Genomic DNA, 22,362 nt, shown 5'->3' with positions numbered 1-22,362 from the left:
CCACTACACCACCAGGGTTTCCCTTATCTCATGTTACAGTAGATAAGTATTTGTTTGTTGTCAGGTTTCTTCTACTGGAATGTAAGCTCAGTGAGGACAAGAACTCTGTCTTGTTTCCTGCTGAATCCCATGGCTGGAACAGCCCAGCACATATTAAGCACTCAGTAAACATTTGTAGAGTAAATGCTTGAGTGAACGTATGAATAAATACAAGCGGATGGGGCAGGGAAAAGAATCTCATCCCAAGTGCCATATTTTACATCCATTGCTTTTCACTGAATGTACTTTATAAACTGTTTCCATCTGTGCTTATTTTTCTTTCTAGCTGGTTCAGAACCCAATCCTGATCTTTTCCCCTAACACTGTTCTCCAGATATTTTCAGCTTTTTGCTCAGCTGGATAGAGTAGTGCTACTGAAACCAATCAGGCCCAAGACAAGCAGCACTGCAAGAAGGAAAGGAATCACTCTAACTTTGGTCAGCAGGCTTAAAAACATCATTCATAGAGGCTGGGCAGTGTTTCTGGGTAGAGGCAGCCCACAACCATTACCAGAGAAACAACTGATAGCAAATTGTTGCTCTTACAAAAAAAGACAGTTCATTAACAAGGAGACCTCAAAATGTTGTCAACGGAGGGTGAGGAAGAAATGCAGTGAAGAAAGAAAGACACACAATGGATATGGCTACTTTTTTTTTTTTTTTTTATACTTTGAACATTAGCATTAAGTTGGTTACCGTACACATCCAAAGGCCCAGCATCTCGGAAATCTCATGAAGTGGCACACCTTGTACCAGAGTCTCACAAGAATAAAATATACAATGCTACATTGAGTGGTTAAAAATACACAAAAAAGTAGTTTTAACAATCTATAAATTTTTTATACTTAAAATCATGATTGAGTTGAAATAAAAAAGTGCATTTCAATTGCTAGAAAAAAAATATTGATACTAGTTAACACAAGAAGGAAAATCAGTACATTGAGGGATCTGACAGGATGCTAGAAAAAGGTGACTCAGGGAAGCTAGGCAAAGTGGGCTAGTTTGGAGATTCAGGAGGCGAGCTCAGTTCCACTTCACTGCAACTCCCTGGGGCCAAGCATCTCTCCTCTCCCCAGTATCCTTCCCATCTTAAGAGACCCTGTGCTGTCACCTCCACAACCAAAAGACTCCTCTAAACTTCTTCGCAGCATGAGAGGTACCTGCCCTACACTGAGTCCAACCTGACCTTCAATTGTGTCTCTGCAGAGAGGTAGGAAAGGGATACTGCCCCATTCTGGACTTGACATAAGTACCGCAGCCGCATGGCCTTAATCCTTATGACCTAGCAGGCAGAACAGGGACCAAGCAGCTTCTGTTTTGTCAAACTCCTTTGGACAAATAATCAACATTCAACAACAAGCTTTGTAAACCTAATGCTAAACAATTTCTGGCAAGCAAACTGGATTTTCTTTTCTTTAAGAAATGAGGAAAAGTGCAAGTGATTTCAGTAATGTAGGGAACAACAAAAACAAACAAATCACACCTGACCACCTGCTACCTAGACCAATCACAGCTTCAGTTTTGATTTTTGTCACGTGTTGAAGTTATGAGCAGACACCACTATCTCCCTGTGTCTGGTATTGCTCAGGGTCAGACTTGGCTTGGGGAAAGAGGGCCAGGCAGAAATCAGTTAAAAAGGCCATTCCAGGTATAAATGCCTCCTGGCTCTACAGGTTAAAGATTTACTTCTGGTGTTTCCCCTCACAGTTGATTACTGACCTGCTTATTGTGAAGATGCTGCTGCAATGACACAAAATTCTCAAGTCAGAGAGCTGATTCTGCCAGAGAAGTGGCCCTAAGACAAGTAACTGACAGAGAGGAAGCACCAAACCGAATTTCCACCCAGAGGAGTGCCGGCTGCAGGGGACCTCCCACAGGTCAGGATGCAGAGTGTGACCTCGAGGACTTGCTCCCTGGTGTAAAAGATAATCCATTTGGAGAGAGAAGGCAAAGCATTTCCTCACTCATACTCCAAAGTTACCTGTCTCTCTCATCCTTCTCAGAGATGTGATGGTCTGTGGTTGGGGGGAGATTTGGAAGAAAGTAAGGAGAGGAGCCTTCCTGCTCTGGCACTTAGTACACGATGGATCCTCCATGGAAAGGTCCTGGCTTTTAATCTCCAGGCACCGTTATTTAAACTTGCTATTAAGATGCCTGACCCACTTTATGAATCCAAGGCACTCTGGGCCCTCACATCAATCTCTGCTGTGGGCTGGGCAATGACTAGACTTAGTTATGTGGGGAAATTCCTTAAAAATCAAGATATATAAATATAAATTTAAGCATTGAGCTGAGAGAGGATATCCTATAAAAGATTTAAAAGTGGGATCTTTCTTCAAGAGGTTGAGCATAAAGAAGCTACAGTACTTTATTGCTCCCTTGTGGACAAAGCCAGTACTGCTAATGAAAGAGAATCATACAGCCCATGTCAAGAAATAAATAAAACACATATTCAAACTTACCATGGGAAATTGAGAAAATTCATCAGATTTTCAGAGGCTGGGGATACAACTTTAGAAGTAAACATCAAAATTATGCCACAGTTTCTTTCCTTTTAAACCTAGTAATCTAGTTGAATAATCAAGCATAGAAAAAATTATCTCTAGAAGGGTTGGTTAGAGGTTCTAGGAGAATAAACTACTTCCCACCAACTTGAAAATGCAATCAAGCACAGTCTTGAGTCCTGTGCAGAAAGTGAGCTGGAGTCTGTCCTTTTGATCACATGATCTCTTTTCACCTGTAAAAACAGGTAGGTAGGAAGCTGTGTTCATTTAGAGGAGCTAGGTATTCATAAACAATTGGATTCTTTGGCACATCCAGTACAGAGACAGGCTCTTCAGTTGATCAAACAACTAGCATTGCAAGTTATCCAATTTCCTTTTGAAGTTAAGCAAAATTCAGCTTCTACCCATTCTTGTCCCATCCCCATTTCCTATACTCTCCAAAGTCCCTTTCAAATAATTTGTAATATCCCTGACCTCACCAGAGATGCTAAAGTTGCTAGTGTGAAAGTAACCCGGAAGTAGAAAGCTGTGGGGACATTTCTCAGGGGGTAAGGATCCTATTTGATACTTGTACCAAAGGTTTTCTATTGAAGACATAAAACAAGTCAACAGTCTGTCTCAAAGGATGCGACTCTGAACGTGAACCAAGTATGGCTCTCCACTGTTTTATTGCCCGGGACTCTGAAGGGAAAAGCCACGAATTTTAAAGTAGATATTGTAGGTAGGCCAGCTACTACCTGAAAGAGATCAATTTCTAGGCCATTAATGGGGGCAAATCAAGGCAAATTAAAGCGAAAAGTATTTTAAAAACAAGAAACCTTTGTTACTTATTTCTGTAACACAGACATCTATCTTCTGCATTTTGTAAACTAGTCTTCCCAAACAGCCAATTAAGCCTTCAAATGTGTTGAATTTATTCATTATCAAACATAACCAATTCTCACAATTTTGCACTGTCCGACCAAAAACAATCACAAGACCAAAAGATTACGAATTTACTGACAGCTGCCTTCTTAGACTCCTACCCTCATGTGGTTAGTTAGTCTTGAAAACCTGAGTATTACTAGCTTTAAGAAAAGAGGCATGAGATTTTAAGTCACAAAGAAAAGATTTTGACTAAGGCCAAAATACTCAATAGCATTCTTTCATTCACTTCAACAAACAAACAAACAAACAAACAAACAGCACCAGAACAACATAATCGAATTTCTTCATTTTAAAGAGTTTCATTTGTTTTCGGTTTTGGAGGAGAACCGAAAAGGAGCGAGAGACTGGTTACACAGCACAAATTCAATTTTGGTTGTGAAAGACGAGCCAACTACTAAAATGTTTTCTCAATAAGATGCTCGTACCACATGGAGAACACACTGCAATCCTCTTTTTATTACATCCTTCACATATTATACCAATCATACTTTTAAAATTAATTAGATGAGAAAAACTAGACAATAAAGTAACTGGAGGTTTTTGAGGGAAATGGGGATGAGAGAGACAGATCAAGAATCAATAAAGGACTTTTGATAAAAACAGCAATTCTGAAATAAAATTCTGGGTACAACCTTACAAAATGTTCTTGGGGAGAGAAACCACGTAGGAACAGGGCATAGCAACAGCAGCAGTCGGGATCCCTTGGTCAGAAAGGGGAGGCATTTAGGAAGACTTAAGGTGAGAAAAAGATGTCCAGAAGAGATACTCGCTGACCTTTCATTTTAAAGTAACGTCTAGTTTCTGGCAAAAGAAAAGAAAGTGAAGAGTAAGATAAGGATAAAATCTTTTATCACTAGAGATGTAACATGTAAAGAAATAAAATACAAATAAAAGTTAAAAATGTAATCTAAATGACATGGGAGAACAAGACAAATACGTTCAAAATTATCATCCAAGGTTTTATAGCTAGTTTGTAGAGCTAAACCAATTGGAATAAGGGAGGATTCCGATACTCATGGAGAATGAAGTAATCAGAGGTAGGATTTAGACCAGGAAAAGAATGTTCCAGGATGCTGGCTGTTTGAAGGCACTCAAGAACAGAGTTAGAGAGACTGATGCTGCAGTGAGAAAACAGAGGATTAGAAGAGACATGTATACTCATCTGCCATAAAGAAATAAAAACAACTTCAGGAACATTGTGACAATACATATATTATTGAGTAATACGTAGAGTAACAAGGTAGAAATCCACTTTATAAGTAGTTTCTTACAACAATGTAGCTTCTACATAGGAAACAAGAGAAGTTTGTTTTCCCGATATGCAACTTTGCAAAATAGTTTTGACTTAAATGGAGAATTGTTGATAAACGGTACGTTATCTTTAAAGTTGGGACAACCAAGGAGTTTCATTTTCCTTTGAATCTTGCGAAGCTTATCCTCTAAGACAAAAAGATCTGATCATAAAGTCTATAAAAAGTCTACAGAGTATAAAAGTACAGAACGGTAAAGTGGATATATTGATGGCAAATTTATGGCTTCCATAGAAAATGTAGAGAGGATCTCTGGTTTGCTTTATCGAGGTAGTGTTCAGGGTTGAAAGGTCATCATTAGTTATTATAAATGCTACAGATAACAGAAGCAGGCTAGTTATGGTGCTGTTATTGCATAATAATGCCACTATCTCTAATGGCTTCTGACCTTTCGTTCCTGAAAAAAAATGATCTTTTCAGAAATTTCCTATCTTGGTTTAGACAAAGGAAAATTAAAACCCAATATTTACTTGTTCGATTTTATAGGCAGAAGAATTAATCTGAGTTAATTTTTTAATGGTAGATAGCTGATAAAATTTTAAAATGTAACTTATCCCCTTTTTCATTAAATACTTCCCATACGGTCTAGAACAGCATCAAAATGATCATCATGTGGATCAGCAATGCAATAAAAGTTGTCTTTTCTATATAGCAGCTCAAACAGAAGGGCTTCTCTAATTTTAGCTTTTTTTTCCTAACATTAAAACCCACCTACCATTCTGTGTTTTACTAACCGAAATCTGCAAGATGGAATAAATATATATACATCTGCAATGGATTTCTATCTCTGCTTCATCTTATCAAAATGTAAAACTTCTAGTGAAATCAAAATAAAACTAGACATACATATCCTTTCAACGAACATAAACACTGAAAAAATTTTCAAGAAGTAGGAAATTCAAAGTTTACAAGCATCTCTTCAGAGCATTTTGCCTTCAGTTAGTACACTAAGGGATAATCAAATTATAGAGAGAGTTCTACCACAATAAAAGGTACTTCCAGCAAGTGTAGCTTTAGAAGGATGGTACAACTATGGTAACGTCCATGCTCAGTCATTAATTTAAAACAGTTCATGTAAATGGTAGATAAGAAAAGTATAAGTAACTGATTTGCAAATGTTTCTCTGAACTATAGTTACGTTTTATGTGGAAACCTCCCCTGCTTGCTAAAAATAAGAATTAAATCACAAATGTATGTGGAAATGAAGTCACATTTAAACTGTTCATCTTTTCTTTATTTACATTTTAAAATCTAACTCAGTATAAGCCTACCTGACACAATTTGATAAAGCAGTAGCCTTTCATTAAGGCTAAGGAAGAGTTTATATTTGAATGATAAATCTATGAGAAAAGAATGAAGAAATGCAAAGACACAAAAATGCAATATCAACTCAAAAAAGTCTTTGTGAATTTTCCTCAAATAGTTCTTACTCCTAGCAATGATACAAGCCTTTGAAGACAGTAAAATTAAGTAATGAGAGACAGCCTCAATTGATATCAATATAATGCTGAAATGTGGCCTTTGCTGTCTTTAAAAGACTTATGTAAGTACAGATAAAGGCTGAGAACTCAAACTCCTCCATAGGTCTTTTATTCACAAACAGAGAGCAAGTAGGTAATAAGTTTTGAAGAATTCACAGGATGCTGTAGTATATGTGGGAAGGTATACGCCATGTAATGCAACTTTTATCTCTGTAAAGGACCCCAACCAAATTTTCAACCCTGAGTTTGAGTTTTGAGCATGTAAAACCTGATAATATATATGTTTAAGGCTTAGTCTTGTAGTTCTTATATTCAGAAGCATTAATGTCATGAATATTCTTAATGCATTTCATTATTCATATTTAAAATGACACTGATACGGAGTCATAGAGTTCTGAGCAGTTTTCCTGAAGACCACAAGTCGTAAGTCAGGGGTGAAAAAACTAGATGTTCACAGACTGTTCCACAATACGTTTCACTAAGAATTATACTGTGTGACAATGCTGATTTTTTTTTTTAAATCTTTTTTGCTTCTGTTAAGGATGGTGGTGATTATTTGCTTAATACTTTTGTTTTCCTATGTAGCAGATATTTTCTTATGGCTATATTCACTTGAATGTAAAAATCAAAGATGACTACCTGAATTTTCCAGTGTATAATTACAGCACACCTCATTAAATAGTTGATTCAGTGGTCTCAAGTCTAGAATTCAGAACTGCTGCCTAATACTGTAAATTTATTTAGAACAAAATAAGGTATAACCAATTAACTCAGCTACAATTTACATCTTTTTTTCCCAAAATCATTTTAATATAACAAGATTGACCATGAAATAGTGATATGTCCACGTAAAAATGGAGATTCACAAACTGGTCATGGAATGCAAAGGAGACTGGGGGGAGGGGCAGTAGCTACTAAAGATATAACAGTCATAAGCAAGGAATTTTCCTTGCTGGCTTGGGTACCTGGATATACCCAGGTATACCAAATATTAAAAATAACATTCTTTAAAACTGACATCCAAAAACAGGAAGAAAGTGTGTCTGAGGTACTTTTCTGCCTCATTCCAAAATTTTACTATGTTCATTATAGAAGACAAAGGCAATAATCAGAAGGAAGAAATTTGGAAACAGTAAACCAAAATGCTAATAGAGAATGTGATATTTTTAAAATAGTGACTGAACCTCAAATGAAAGAGTTCCATTTTCTTTCTTACCAAAGAACTAATCAGCCAGAAAAGTGCTTGAAGGATATCTGCACATTTAATATTAAAAATTAAAACAAAAATAAATAAAAGCCAGGATTCTGATTCAGGCAATGATTTAAGAGCCTGTGGAAAAAAGGAGAAATGAAGAATTTGAAGCTAAAAAATGAAGAGAGAGATCTAGCCTTAAGTGTTAGCTGTATTGCGTCAGGTCTGGATACATTTGATCAGTTACATATAACCAGTGTGTGAGCCCTTCTGTTCAGCCTTTCCTATAATCAGTTGCTGTTGACCACTCTCTTTTGAAGTTCCCCAAATTTGAAAACTTAACCTGCCTAACAGTATTAGAGCGGCTGCTGTCCTTATCAGCTATGAACGATGGGATCACATAATTATTTGCAGAAGACAGAGCAGCAAAACTTTAGGAGTTTTCCCTCACTACTATTTAAACTGTCTTAGTATAGCTCAAAGTTGTGGACATATCCAGTGATATAACTGATATTTTAAAACTCGTGTCCAATTTGTGTTCTCACCCAATTTCTCTTCAGTCAGTATCAGCAATGTTATGTTTGTGATTTCAGTTTACTATTTTATCTTCTCATAACAATTCTAAAAACACAAAGCAACCTCAAAATGAGCAGTGTATTATGAGACTTAATTTGTCATCCCATAGAAGTTAAACATGAACACAGTTCCAAAGGGAAGTGAGCAATAGATGTGACTGAAATGAAACAATCTCCACTACTTCCTCCTCTTGATGGCGTACAGCTTTACTCGGATTTTCAAAACATGCAAGCTCTTAGGTGACTTCCCTGGCACAAGGCCCAACCCTCTGCAAGTCATTTCATTTCATGCACAAACTGAACTAAATGAAACACGAAGGACAGGAGCATGTCAGTGAGTCTAACAGCCATTTGAGTATTAAGTAGAGAATCAAAACTACCAAGAACTTATGCCACGTTCTGAAAGCAAAACCTCATTTTTATAATAACCTGGTCTGGAGACCCTCTCAGATACATCTAGTCTCTGAAGCACCTTTGAGTTGTACGGATGTAAGAATAATTTTGAACTATAGAAGTTATATGTATCTTTAAGAATCACATTTTGATGATTATAAAAATTTTTTTCTATTTTACAACATAGGTCCAGCTACACTGAAAAAATTACACCGCTTATTGAAATACATTTCCATTTTAGAAACAGGCTACTAAAGAAGTCTATACAAAAACTCTAAAATAATTTCTGTAGTAAAATAAAGAGTGCGTTAGGAGAGCTACACAAAGAAGACAATTTCCGTCTTTCTCTATAATGCTTGATATACTGTGATACGTGGCCAGCTCAACACTGTAGCCAGCACCAAAAGCTGAAAAGAATTCGTTACGATACACAGTGATACAATTAATGCTCTGGATTAATCTCACAGCCTTCCCGATTAGTACAAAGGAAACCAGGCCTACCCCCTCTTTGAGGAGAAGTCCAGGATATAAAAGCAAGCATACCTCATCGGCTGATATGAAATTATAAAATTTCATGAGTCTGAGTATTTGAAATACATAAAAGTCACCAGAAAATGCAAGCAAATTGGACTTTAGTTCGGTGGTTCCACTGGTTTAGATGACGGTTCCCTCTGTGAGCACCAGGTCGTCTTCTGGTTCATTTACTTGGATCTGTTGATTCACCAAGACAATGACAAAGCTCTTGGTGAGGGCTGAGGAGAGTCTGACAGCTACAGAAGTGCTCACCGACTCTCTCCCTGCAACTCACATATGGGAACTTAATTCCTGGAGACCACACTTAAGGAGACGACTGTTAATGATGCTGTGCTGAACTGTTCTTCTCCGCCAGGTGCCGCAGAAAGCTGTCCTCACTCTGGCCTCTATGATTTAAAGGCTCGCTCTTAAAGAGAGCTGGAGGTGGGGGGAGGTGAGGGACTGGAGGGATAGGAAGGTGGTGCGGGTGGTGAGGGTGTGGGTGGATGTGAAGGTGTGAGAAGGGGTGGGGGATGGGCCGAGGGGGAAGAGTGCTTACAGGATTCATATTGATCGGAGGGGTTGGGGTTGTGGGTGTGTTCACCACAGAAGGAACTGGGGTGGCCGGGGAAGTTGTAAGTGGGATCTGGACAGCAGGCGGCACATTCACGGGGCTGGTCACCCGAAAGCACTTCTCCTTGTGGGCCTTAAGCATGTTGGAGAAGCGAAACCGCTGGCCACACACATCACATGGATAGGGCTTCTCGCCTGTGTGAGTTCTGCGGTGCCTCTTCATGTTGGGGCGGCTGGTGAAGCTTTTGCCACAGATTTCACAGATAAAGGGTTTCTCTCCTGAGGTGAACACAGACACACACAAAAAAGGATTAACATACCAGGCAGTAATTATGTGCTCATGGTATTCCTCATATTAAAAAAGGAGATTACCACTCATGTCCCTTATTGCATATTATATTCTAACAGTCATACAGAAGTCCCCCAAATTTGGGACTTAACCAAATCAGAGTAGATATGAGTAATACTCATATACAACCTACCATCTGGGTTTGGCTTAAAAAAAAAAAAAAAAGCAGTATTTACAAGCAGTGATCCTTCACTTTCTACATAAATACTTGTTCAAATGGCTTTCCTGTAACTAACATCACAGATGAATTCTTCATTTGAGTTTAGCCAAGTTAATCTGTAAGCAATTTCTGACATTCCAACCAAAAGTAAGACTTCATTGGAAATATCCTGTGGAGCAAATCTGTCTCTTCATGTCTTGTTGTTGTTAGGTGCCACAGAGTTGGTTCCCACTCAGAGCAACCCTATGTATGACAGAAGCAAACACTGCCCGGTCCCGTGCCATCCTCACAATCATTGCTATGCTTGAGCTCATTGTTGCAGCCACTGTGTCAATCAGTGTCGTTGAGGGTCTTCCTCTTTTTCACTGACCCTCTATTTAACAAGCATGATATCCTTCTCCGGGGACTGGTTCCTCCTGATAACATGTTCAAAGTATGTGAGATGAAGTCTTGCCATGCTGGCTTCTAAGGAGCATTCTGCCTGTACTTCTTCCAATATAGATTTGTTTGTTCTTCTGGTAGTCCATGGTGTATTCAATATTCTTCACCAACACCATAACTCAAAGGTGTCACTTTTTCTTTGGTCTTCCTTATTCATTGTCCAGCTTTCGCATATATATGAGGTGACTGAAAATACCATGACTTGGGTCAGGTGCACCTTAATCCTCAAATTGCTTTTTAACACTTTAAAGAGGTCTTTTGCAGCAGATCTGTCCACTGCAATACATTGTTTGATTTTTTCACTGCTGCTTCCATGGGCGTTGACTGTGGAGCCAAGTAAACTGAAATCCTTGATGACTTCAATATTTTCTCCTTTTATCATGATGTTGCTTACTGGTCCAGTTGTGAAGATTTTTGACTTCTTTATGTTGAGGTGTAATCCACACTGAAGGCTATAGTCTTTGATCTTCATCAGTAAGTGCTTCAAGTCCTCTTCACTTTCAGCAAGCAAGGCTGTGTCACCTGCATATCGCAGGTTGTTAATGAGTCTTCCTCCAATCCTGATGCTGCATTCTTTTTCATATAGTCCAAGTTCTCAGGTTATTTGCTCAGCATACAGACGGAATAAGTATAATGAAAGTATACAATCCTGACACACACCTTTCCTGATTTTCAATCACACAGTATCCCCTTGTTCTGTTCGAACGACCGCCTCTTGGTCTATGTACAGGTTCCACATGAGCACAATTAAGACTTCTGGAAGTCCCTTTCTTTCAATGTTATCCGTAATTTGTTATGATTCACACAGTCAAATGCCTTTGCATAGTCAATAAAACACAGGTAAACATCTTTCTGGTATTCTCTGTTTTCAGCCAAGATCCATCTGACATCAGCAATGATATCCCTCATTCCACATCCTCTTCTGAATACAGCTTGAATTTCTGGCAGTTCCCTGTCGATGTACTGCTGCAATCACTTTTGAATGATCTTCAGCAAAATTTGACTTGTGTGTGATATTAATGATACTGTTCAATAACTTCTGCACTCTGCTGGATTACCTTTCTTTGGAATGAGCACAAATATGGATCTCTTCCAGTTGGTTGGCCAGGTAGCTGTAGCTGTCTTCCAAATTTCTTGACAAAGACGAGCGAGCACCTCCAGCTCTGCATCTGTTTGTTGAAACATCTCAGTTGGTATTCCGTCAATTCCTGAAGCCTTGTTTTTCACCAATGCCTTCAGTGCAGCTTGGACTTTTTCCTTCAGTACCATCGGTTCTTGATCATATACTAACCTCCTGAAATGGCTGAACATCGACCAATTCTTTTTGGTCCAGTGACTCTGTGTATTCCTTCCATCTTCTTTTGATGCTTCCTGTGTCATTCAGCATTTGCCCTGTAGAGTCCTTCAATATTGCAACTTGAGGCTTGAATTTTGTCTTCAATTCTTTCAGCTTAAGAAATGCCAAGCATGCTCTTCTCTTTTGGTTTTCTAACTCCAGGTCTTTGCACATTTCATTATAATACTTTACTATGTCTTCTCTAGCTGCCCTTTGAAATCTTCTGTTCAGCTCTTTTACTTCACCATTTCTTCCTCTCGCTTTAGCTACTCGATGTTCAAGAGCAAGTTTCAGAGTCTCTTCTGACATCCACTTTGGTCATTTCTTTCTTTCCTGTCTTTTTAATGACCTTTTGCTTTTTTTATGTATGCCATTCCACAAGTCATTTGATCTTTGGTCATTAGTGTTTAATGTATCAAATCTATTCTCAAGATGGTCTCTAAATTCAGATGGGATATAATCAAGGTTGTACTTTGGCTCTTACAGATTTGTTTTCATTTTCTTCAGTTTCAGCTTGAACTTGCATATGAGCAATTGATGGTCTGTTCCACAGTCGGCCCCTGGCCTTGTTCTGACTGACGATATTGAGCTTTTCCATCGTCTCTTTCCACAGATGTAGTCAATTCGATTCCTGTGTATTCTATTTGGTGAGGCCCATGTGTATAGTTGCTGTTTATGTTGCTGAAAAAAGGTATTTGCTGTGAAGAAGTCATTGGTCTTGCAAAATTCTATCATGCGATCTCCAGCGTCGTTTCTATCACCAAGGCCATATTTTCCAACAACTAATCCTTCTTCGTTTCCAACTTTCGCATTCCAATCACAAGTAATTATCGATGCATCTTTATTGCACGTTTGATCAATTTCAGACTGCAGAAGTTGGTAAAAATCTTCAAGTTTCTTCATCTCTGGCCTTAGTGTTTGCTGCGTAAATTTGAATAATAGTCGTATTAACTGGTTTTCCTTGTAGGTGTATGGACACTATCCTATCACTAACAGTGTTGTATTTCAGGATGGATCCTGAAATGATCGGAAGTAGACCACCATGTCCTTCTTCTTAGTCTGTCTTACTCTGGGAGCTCCGCTGAGACCTGTCCAGCCAACCTGGACAGTGGCCCTGCTGGTATTTGAAATACCAGTGGCATAGCTTCCAGCATCACAGCAACACGCAAGCCGCCACTGTATGATAACCTGACAGATGAATGGTGATCTTTGTGTCTACTCATAGATAATCCTTAATACATACCTTACTTTTTGGTTTTGGGACTTGGAAAACACCACTCCTGTAAAGATTACAGCCTAGTGAACACCATAGGGCAGTTCTACTCTGTCATATAGGGTCGCTATAGTCAGAATCCACTTGAAGGCACACAACAACAGCAATAAATCTCTATAGCAGCAGATGCCAGGTCTTTTCTCCCATGGAGCCACTGGATGGGTTCAAATCACCAACTTTTTGGTTAGCAGCCAAGTGCTTAACCATTGCACCACCAGGGCTCCTTAACCACTAGCACTACGATATCTTTCTATTTCCCATTATTCAATCACTGCCACTGCTAGGCTCTCTCTGTCATTCATATTCAACTTTCTAGATAAATTCTGAGCCTAGGCTGTTTTCCTTCCTTTTCACCCTCCTCCAATCATCTTGAAAACTTCAAATTCTATGTTAAATTCATTAAATAAATTATGGTACATCCACTTGAGAGAGAATGCCATTGAAAACAATGTTTTAAGTACAGAAATTTAACTATTAACGTGAAAATATATATTAAGTAAAACAAGCAAGTTATGAAAATGTATACATAGTTTTATCTACTTTTTTTCCCAGCGTGTCAAAAAGAAACTTTATTACTTTTTATAATAGCTTCTTAGTATTATCTACTTTTAAGGAAAAAATATGCATAGAAAAAAATATGGAAAGAAATACAACAAATGTTACTAGCAACTATCTCTAGGTAATGGGACTATAGGTGACGTTTTACTTTATTTTTCATGCTTATTTATATTTTCTGGTTTTCTAAAATAAACATTATTTACTTGTATAACAAAATGTTTTAAAAAGAATACCTATTTGATAACCTATCAAAGCTCTTGACCTACCTTCTCCTTGACTCTCCAGATTTATTATTCTTCACTCCCAACAGCCACATGGAAACAGAGTAATACCCAGAGTGAATGACCTAATCTTTGAATTATTACAGTCTAGTATGAGCAAACCTCTCCACTGGATTCACTAATCACTTCTTAGGTATACCACTTTATTCGCACACATCATATATTCAGTGAAAGCTTGCTGAATGTATGACATTTATCCTTCCGTTGTGTGCTCAAACACCAATCCTGGATCTCTCTAATCATCTTTCTTTTGTAGTCTTCTAAGCTATAGTGATTTGCCACAGAAAAACCAAAAACTATTAGAACTGGTCCACCACAAATCCATGGATTCAAATTAAAATAGTCCCTTTTACTGCTTAATAATCTTTTATTTATTCTTGATGTCCTACCAAATTTTTCACATGTGGTTGTTCCAGACCTTTAACTGACATAAACCCACAATTGCACCCAACTCTAACATTACTCAGAGTAGACGGCCCCATCTCTTACTGTGCTGATGTTAAGGTTCTCCTGAAACCTCAAGGTAAGATTACACTGAGGCTGAAATAAAGAAGTATCAAAATATCACAGTGAAAATCAACCACCTGTACAATGTTCCACTTTAAGGAAGAGCTGATAAATGGGCGGCTGGAAGCTCTAGTAGCAGCTAAGTCCACTGAGGTAACTAGAAAACTAAATCAATACATCTAAAGATATAACCTATTACATACAGATAAAGCCAACCTAACTGTAAGAAACAGTATTATAACGAGTCTTAAGAACGATCATTATAAATGAAGACAGAAAATCTGCAGGGAAGACAGAAAAAAGCAAGAATCTGGCTAGTTGTCTCTTACACTGTTCAAAGGAAAGGGCCATCTGGCCAATAAACACAAGCATTCCACTCTGCTTACTTTGAGTATTCTTGAGTGGCATCAAAGATCCACATCTATATAGCTAGCCTAAATCTCTCTCTTCAGCTTCAAACGCATTTTTCAAACTGTCCACTGGACATCTCCACTTGAATGGCCCATAAGCTGTTGTTGTCGAGTTGATTCCAACTCATAGCAAACCTACAGGACAGAGTAGAACTGCCCAATAGGGTTTCCAAGGAGTGGCTGGTGGATTCGAACTGCTGACCTTTTGGTTAACAGCCTAGCTCTTAACCACTGTGTTACCAGGGCTCCTGAATAGCCCATAGATACCTGAAAATTAACAAGGCAAAATCAGACACATCATCCTACCTAGCAAACCTGCTCCTCTTGCCACTATTTTCTATCTTGACAAATAGTATCCAGGCCCCAAGTCTGAGACTAATCCTTGACTTGTCCCCTCCACACCACTCATATCCAATCAATCACCAAGTTCATCTGACTCAACGTTGCTTATCTCTTTAATTTTACCCACTGCTACTACCAGATCATCTGGATTACTGCAATATCCACCTGACTGTTTTACAATCTCTATTTTTGCTCCAGAAGTCCCTGGGTGGTGCAAATGGTTAATGTGCTCGGCTGCTAACTGAAATGCTGGAGATTTGAGTCCACCCAGAGGTGCGTTGGAAGAAAGGTCTGGTGATCTACTTCCAAAAAATCAGCCATTGAAAACCCTATGGTGCTCAGTTCTACTCTGACACACATGAGGCTGCCATGAGTTGGAGCCAACTCAATTACAACTGCTTTGGTTTTTATTCTTACTCCACACCCTCCAATCTATTCTCCACACTGTAGACAGAGTGGTCTTTCAAACACCAAAGAAGATGAAAGAAGACATGTGACAAACATTTACCAATCACCTACTATGTGCCAAGCACTGTGTGTGAATTTGACACAATTTCTGCCTTCAAAAAACTCATCTTCTGTCTAGCCCCATACTTTCCTGCCGAATAACAAAAAAAAAAAAAAAAAAGACTCCTTAGTGACTCAGTTACAATTAAAAGCCTATCCAAGAACCATCAAAATAAAAGAAGAGAGTCTCTCAAATACTCTGATATATCCTGCTATATCCACTTAGGTTATGGCTTCAAAATTAACATTATTTTTTGAGGTTTAACTGATTAAGCTCCTCTTATAACTTCTCATCTAGCCTAATCCTTAAAAACCTGAGGGGACTCTGCTCTCAATTGGAAAAAAGCCCTCCAGGCAGGCATTCTTCTTTGGACTTTGACAGACAAATGGGAACTAATGAGATCCAGTCATGAGCAGTTTCCTCACCTCAGTTAAGCAAAAAGAACAGCAGGCTAAGCAAGATAATCTCTGTGGTTCTTCTTAGTTCTGCTACTCTGCAAACCAACAGAACCTAGAATTCCACGATCAGATTTTTTTTTTTAGAAACCTGAAAATATGTTTTCATGCTGCTCAATTTGTACAAACACAGCTAATCTCAAAATGTTAGGTTACGCTGAGATACAATGATAGAATTTACAGGGTTAGCTATTTTAGCTAGTTCCTTGGAAGCTAAATAATCAGATGATTAAGATTCAAATCCATGCTATAGAGCCTATACCCCTAAAAACACAAAGTGGTTAAAATATTATTTAACCTTCTTAAAAACTAGTAAATTTTGGTAAATCAAATCCAGTCAAACTTTAAGAGTATTCTATTTAAAGCAGTCAGTGCCCTCCATCTCTTCAAGGTCAGGTCATTCTGAGAGGCCCTTTCCTTAGATATATAATATATGCAACATACATAAAACAATTTTCACACAATCTCAGGAGTTCCTGAACCCAAGGAAAAGAAGCCATTATATAAAGGCACATGCAAATAATCCTTTTTTTAAAAAAAATAAAGAGTTATGAAAGCCTGATTTCTCAGTAATATAAATCTGTATTTTTATATATTAGGTTCATTTAGAGTGGGGTCTTCACTTAAAATCCAAATTTTATAGTTTAGATTTTTAAATAAACAGACCCACAGATGGTCATCAACAAGTGCTTAAGATACATCTGTACTTTTCCCAAGAAGTTCTTACCAGTGTGTGTTTTCATGTGTTCGTCGAAGTACTGCTTCATGTTGAAATCCTTGCCACACCACTGGCACATGAACTGTTTGTGCCCAATGTGGATGCTCATGTGGGAGCGCAGCTGGTACTTGTACTGAAACCTTTCGTCACAGTTCTGCATTGGACACAGTGGAGGTTTTTGAATGCCAAGCATAGTAGCCTTACTTGAGCCCACCCTAACTAACACAGTCTCTGAGATTAGGTTTATTTTTCATACTCAGAATAGAACCTGTTTATGTCAACTATTTGGCTCTGCTATATCTATACAGCTGAATTATTAATAAAAGGGAAATTTTCTCATCAAATTATCACTGAGTTATACTCAACTTCTCTGAATCACGAGGAGAGAAAAATAACTCCCTATGTGTTATTCCCAAATGTAATCTAACCTAAGAGAATTAACAACATTAAAAAGGACATCTCTCCACCTAGCAGTGAAATAACACACAAAGCTCAGAGCCCATGTCTGAAGGTTTTGTGGAAATGCAGTCTTGCACCTCGTACTACAGAACACCTCTCTCTCACTGCCTCACCATATACAGAAAAGCTAGCCCCTAGGCACATTCCTTACCTCGCATCTGAAGGGCTTCTCTCCAGAATGCTGCAAGGAGTGCACCTTGAGTGACATACTCCGTTTGAATGATTTTCCACAGGTTTCACATGTAAATGGCATGTCTTTCGTGTGTGCTGCAACATAGAATGCACTTCATAAGTCCACCAAAAGATAAACGTCCTACTGTGAAGCAATTATGCCATCTTAATTTTCTACACTCTAATTTATAAGGCTTTAATATAGGGTTCTGAAAGAAAAATAAATAACAACGTTGAAAAGAAACCTGGGTGTGGAAAACTACACCGTCCAATTTGGTGATGCTTACTGAAGACATGTTGCATTTAGTTTCAACAAGTCAAAACCGATTAATATAAGGCAGTTTCTCATACCCTGCCCAATCAGAGCGTAAAAAGCACACCAAAGAACAAGAGAAAATTAGCAGAAAAAACTTACCAACCATATGTTTTCGTACATGAGCCATTGTATAAAATTTCTTCTCACAAATTTCACAGGAAAATTTCTTCTCTGCATACCCATGGACGATCTTGATATGTTCATGAAGGGACCAGAGTTTCTTGAACGATTTGTTACAGGAAACACACTGAGCAGGATAAACAGAAATAACCTTTATTTATAGGGGCTTGCAGAAAGCCATACCTGCCTACTGGCAGATGGAATGGGTGTGCTTTTGATTCATGACACAGCCAGAACCCAGACAAATGTTATTCCTCCACAGAGTCCGGATTGCAACACCAACATCTATATGTTCTATTTTCCAAGATGCATCTTTTAGAGACACTTTGGGAGCATGATAACAATAGCAAAAACTAAGACAAGGAGAAACAGAAAGTTCCACTAATATCAAAGGATTGACTGCTATTAACAAGTTAGTATTGTACCTATTAAAAGAATTTCACTTTTTTTAATACATGGATTACCAAAAGCAGCTTGTGCCTATACATGGGTCACAATGCAGTTAGTAGGTGTTTACTAGAGAACACAAACTAATTTTAAATTAGTATAAATAAAAACAAAATTTAGTAAAATCTATACTAATGGCTAAAGACCTGTAGAGGTATAAAAATGTTTTTGTACCTTGAAAATGCATTTGGAGTCTTCATTAGCATGGGTAATTGAGATTTTACTACATTTTCTCAAATTTAATTTATTCTATTAAATTCATCTCTGTCAGAATTCAATGTAACCTCTAGACTATTAGTTCCACTCTCCCTTTCCATTACAGCCCAGTTCCAGATCTCTCATCCATGCATCTATAGGAAACACATGCAACTCTGCCTAGTTCCCTGTATCATTAATAGCCTGGGCTATCAGGTATAAAGTATATAAAACAAAACACTTCTGGTTAAAGCAAAACAACCCTAGAAAGTTTTTGGTACTCATCAGACTCTGGGATACTTAAGGGAACAAGTTAGTATTCCCTGTAAATAAAGATCCCTGAACATCACTGTCACTTGGGAAGTAAGAAACCCTGGGAAGAATTAGAAAGGAAAGCCTTAGGTTGGATATTGCTCTAGAAAAGGACAGACTACTCCTAGAAGCCATTTTGTAGGGTAGAGTTTTAACTTTTACTTGTTACCAGGTCATCAGGACTATTAGGATCTCTAGGTAAGAACACAGCATGATGTTTTCTAAGAATGTGAAGAGTTCATTTATCAGAATCCACAAAATTTAAACACAAGTTTAAACGTATTATGGTGAGGAACAGTGAGGAAAGTCCCAAAAGAGGATTTATTAAATCTCTTCTGTAAGTTATTAAAGCAAATGTAAGTAAAAACAGCTATACAGATCAAGAACGCCTTTTCAACAATGAATCATTACGGAACCTAATTTTGACCCCTAGGGTGCAGCACTGCATTCCACTCCCTTTGGCCTGAACCGTGCAGCCAGGCGAGGGCACTGGTAGTTACTGGAGGATACGAGCACCACAACTCAGTCTTCTTTTACTTACCCAACGTGTCAGAGATCAAGTCATAAATGATGAAGTAAAAAGCAGTGAATTTTTAGAAAATGTAATCTATAGTTTTTAAAAATCTCTTTAAAGTAAAGCAGTGATCTCAGCTGTTGATTAAAAGCAATAGAGGAAAAGTAAAACTTAAAAATATTAGGAGCATGCCAAAAAGCAAACCAAAGAAAAAATCACAACTTTTCAAAAAAGTTTAGATCAAAATAGCACAAAATATTTCTTTTATATAGCTTAGGGAGACATTAACAGACTTACCTTTTATGAATCTCATTAATATGCATTCACATGTGCAAACACAATACAGCCGCAATCCACTCAATACAGTATAGTTAGCACACCTCTCAACCTATGACAATATAGTCCTTTCAGGACACCAGCCTGGTTTCAATACCATGTTTTGTTACCTTAACGTACTGTACTGTAGTGTTATGTAACTCTACTGCCAGGTGGGCAACATTTTCAACCAGCTTAGCCTTGTTTAAAGTTTGCACATTCCCATGGGCTCAGCCTCTTGACAAATTTAGTGCTGTCATCTCTCCACTGGTAAAAGCAAACTCACTCCTGGAGATCTTCCACTTCCACCGATCTGAGTCATTACAGTTTTTGTCCCCATCAGATGCACTAGAATCTGGCATCCTTTTAAACCTTGAAAGGGACCTTTCTCTACCCTTGACCCTTACTCAATTTCCCCCACCTTGACAGAGAAGATGTCAGAAAAAATTACATTACATGTCCTAAAAGAGTCCTAAAACAGCAAATCTCAGCGCAAAGAAGGTGTTGACTTTAGCTCCTGGTCAGTCATCTATAACAGATCCCCCTTCCAATGGACCTGGGTTCCCACTAGTCCAGCGTCAGTTAAATTTAATGGTTTTAAAATAAAATAGTAAGACTCAGTTTTGAAAAAGACCAAAGCAGGAGCTTTTGAAAAAATAAACTGGTGAAATCTGTCCCTTCAGCCTCTACTGTATTTATTCTCTTGGGCAGATACCAGATGAGTCTGAACAGCCAGGTTCTATCCTGGAAAGTTTGCCCTCTTGGTGAAGAAACCTACCTGAATATTTTTTTCACAGTCTGTTTGCTGGTGAAGGGACAGCTCACTTTCCAGGACAAACTTCTTGCCACATTTATCACAAATCTGCATGCGCCTATGAGTAACGTTCATGTGCTTCTCCAGGTACCAACGAGTATTAAACACCCTGGGGCACTTCTCACAGGTCAGAGTCTCTTTCTCTTCACACTTAGCTTTCTGGACTGGTGCTTTGGGCTCCTTTGTGGCCCGCTTCTTACGCTTAGGTGGCTCTACACTCTTCCTACGACCTCTTGTAGTTCTGGGAGTAGGGGAAGTGGTAGCTGCAGCAACAGAGGCAGCTCTCCTCCTCCTCCTTTGTGCAACGCTGACTTTCTCCACTATCTTCTCCTTTTTCTTTTGCCTTTCGTTCTCTCCATAGTCACTGCTGTCATCTGTGGCATCTTCCTCACTCTCTTCCTCTTCATCCTCACTGCTTGTCTTAAGAACAGGAGTCTCTTTGGACTGAGAAGAGACACCCTTTTCCCCTTTAGATACATTTAATGTTTGATTATTAAGGTTTACCTCTACTATGATCTGCTCCCTTTTGTAAGAGACTTCTTCATCCTCCTCCTCTTCTGTGTCATCAGAATTCTCCCCATCTTCTTTAACAGCATGCACGTCGGACACTGATCTTGTCTCCCTGAAATATGGCTGTTCCTCTGTTTCATGGAGATGTGGTTTGCTCATCTTGGTGTCCACTAACACAGAATAAGGACTTCCTGATTCCCTTTTGTACACTTTGGTGGACAGGTCAAGTTCTTGGTTGGCACCATGATAAAAGGTAGATGGCACTTGACCACGACGACTATCTTCTTGTGCCATCCCTGCTACATGCACAGCACAATTTTCAACCAGCTCTTGACAAGAACTGGCCACGTGGCTCATCGGTAAGTGGCCCAATTTATTAAGCAGTTCAGACTATAAAGAAATAGCTTTAAAACAGGGTAACTATTACGATTCCAATCTTTTTCCATCCATAAAGCATCACTCAAATTAAAAAAGATCTTCCTGGAACCTGTGTGCAATTCTTCCAGTGTTGCAGCACCAAAGCATAAGTCAAAAGATTTGGTATTATGGCAAGAGCAGAGCACTAGTGATTTTTCTTCTGAAGAGAGATGCGAACGGCTTGGAGCATCTTATCTACAAAGGGAAAAAGCAAAGATGAAAAACAAATCAGATACCACTATTTCCTTCTTATAGAATGTAGTTAAATCATACAGCAGACGTAGCTCAAAATTATTAAACTTTACATATAATGCTTTGTACTGCTAAAATGGCTCAGTATGGGCCATTATTTTACTAGGTTACATGACTTCAACAAACATTAGAATGTAAATTCTGTAAACAGCAAGAGTCACATCTGTCCAGTTCACGAAGCTATCCTCAGAGCTTAGCACAGTGCCTAGCACATAGTAGGTGTTCAGTAAATATCTGATGACTAAATGAATACGTACTATCGCACAGCATTCATTAGCTTCGATGCTATGGGACATATTAATATGGCAGAATACATGGTCTCTGTCCACAAGGAGTTTACAGTCCAATTATACAACAAATATGAGTCCTGCATAAAACACACTAAGGCTTTACACTGTCTGGCTTTCTTTTCGATATTAATCGCAACCATCCACCACAGTGAAAGAAAGAGAACAAAGGTGTTGTGGGCTAGGCACTGTGGACCAGAGAAATAAACCAGCTAATCGACATAATTAGAGAAGAGAAAGAAAATGTCTCTGGTTTTAAATAATTTATAATCTAGGTATAGATATTTTTTTTTTTAAATATTTTATTGTACTTCAGGTGAAGGCTTACAGAACAGATAGTTTCTCATGTAACAGTAACACACATGCTGTTTTATGACATTGGTTAACAA

General features: G+C 38.4%; 1 protein-coding gene across 4 annotated transcripts in view; it reads right to left on the bottom strand.

Moving 5' to 3' along the window:
- Positions 1-686: 686 nt before the first annotated feature.
- Positions 687-22,362, bottom strand: part of ZNF652 (zinc finger protein 652) — a 67,004-nt gene continuing 45,328 nt past the window's right edge. For 2 of the 4 annotated variants that reach the window (XM_023732782.1, XM_023732781.1), the window contains exons 2-6: positions 20,472-21,629; positions 17,890-18,037; positions 17,455-17,570; positions 16,854-16,998; positions 8,766-9,785 (exon numbers count right to left, since the gene is read on the bottom strand). In XM_023732782.1, the coding sequence (XP_023588550.1) occupies positions 9,274-9,785; positions 16,854-16,998; positions 17,455-17,570; positions 17,890-18,037; positions 20,472-21,374 (1,824 nt within the window). In that variant the 5' untranslated portion in view covers positions 21,375-21,629 and the 3' untranslated portion in view covers positions 8,766-9,273. Of the gene's footprint in view, positions 9,786-16,853; positions 16,999-17,454; positions 17,571-17,889; positions 18,038-20,471; positions 22,144-22,362 lie in introns of those variants that run through there. The other 2 variants (XM_023732783.1, XM_004377963.2) reach the window with 2 other exon arrangements.

Source organism: Trichechus manatus, unplaced genomic scaffold (genome assembly GCF_000243295.1).
Source record: "Trichechus manatus latirostris isolate Lorelei unplaced genomic scaffold, TriManLat1.0 scaffold00054, whole genome shotgun sequence".
NCBI lineage: Eukaryota > Metazoa > Chordata > Mammalia > Sirenia > Trichechidae > Trichechus > Trichechus manatus.
This window is presented reverse-complemented; position numbering and strand designations above follow the sequence as displayed.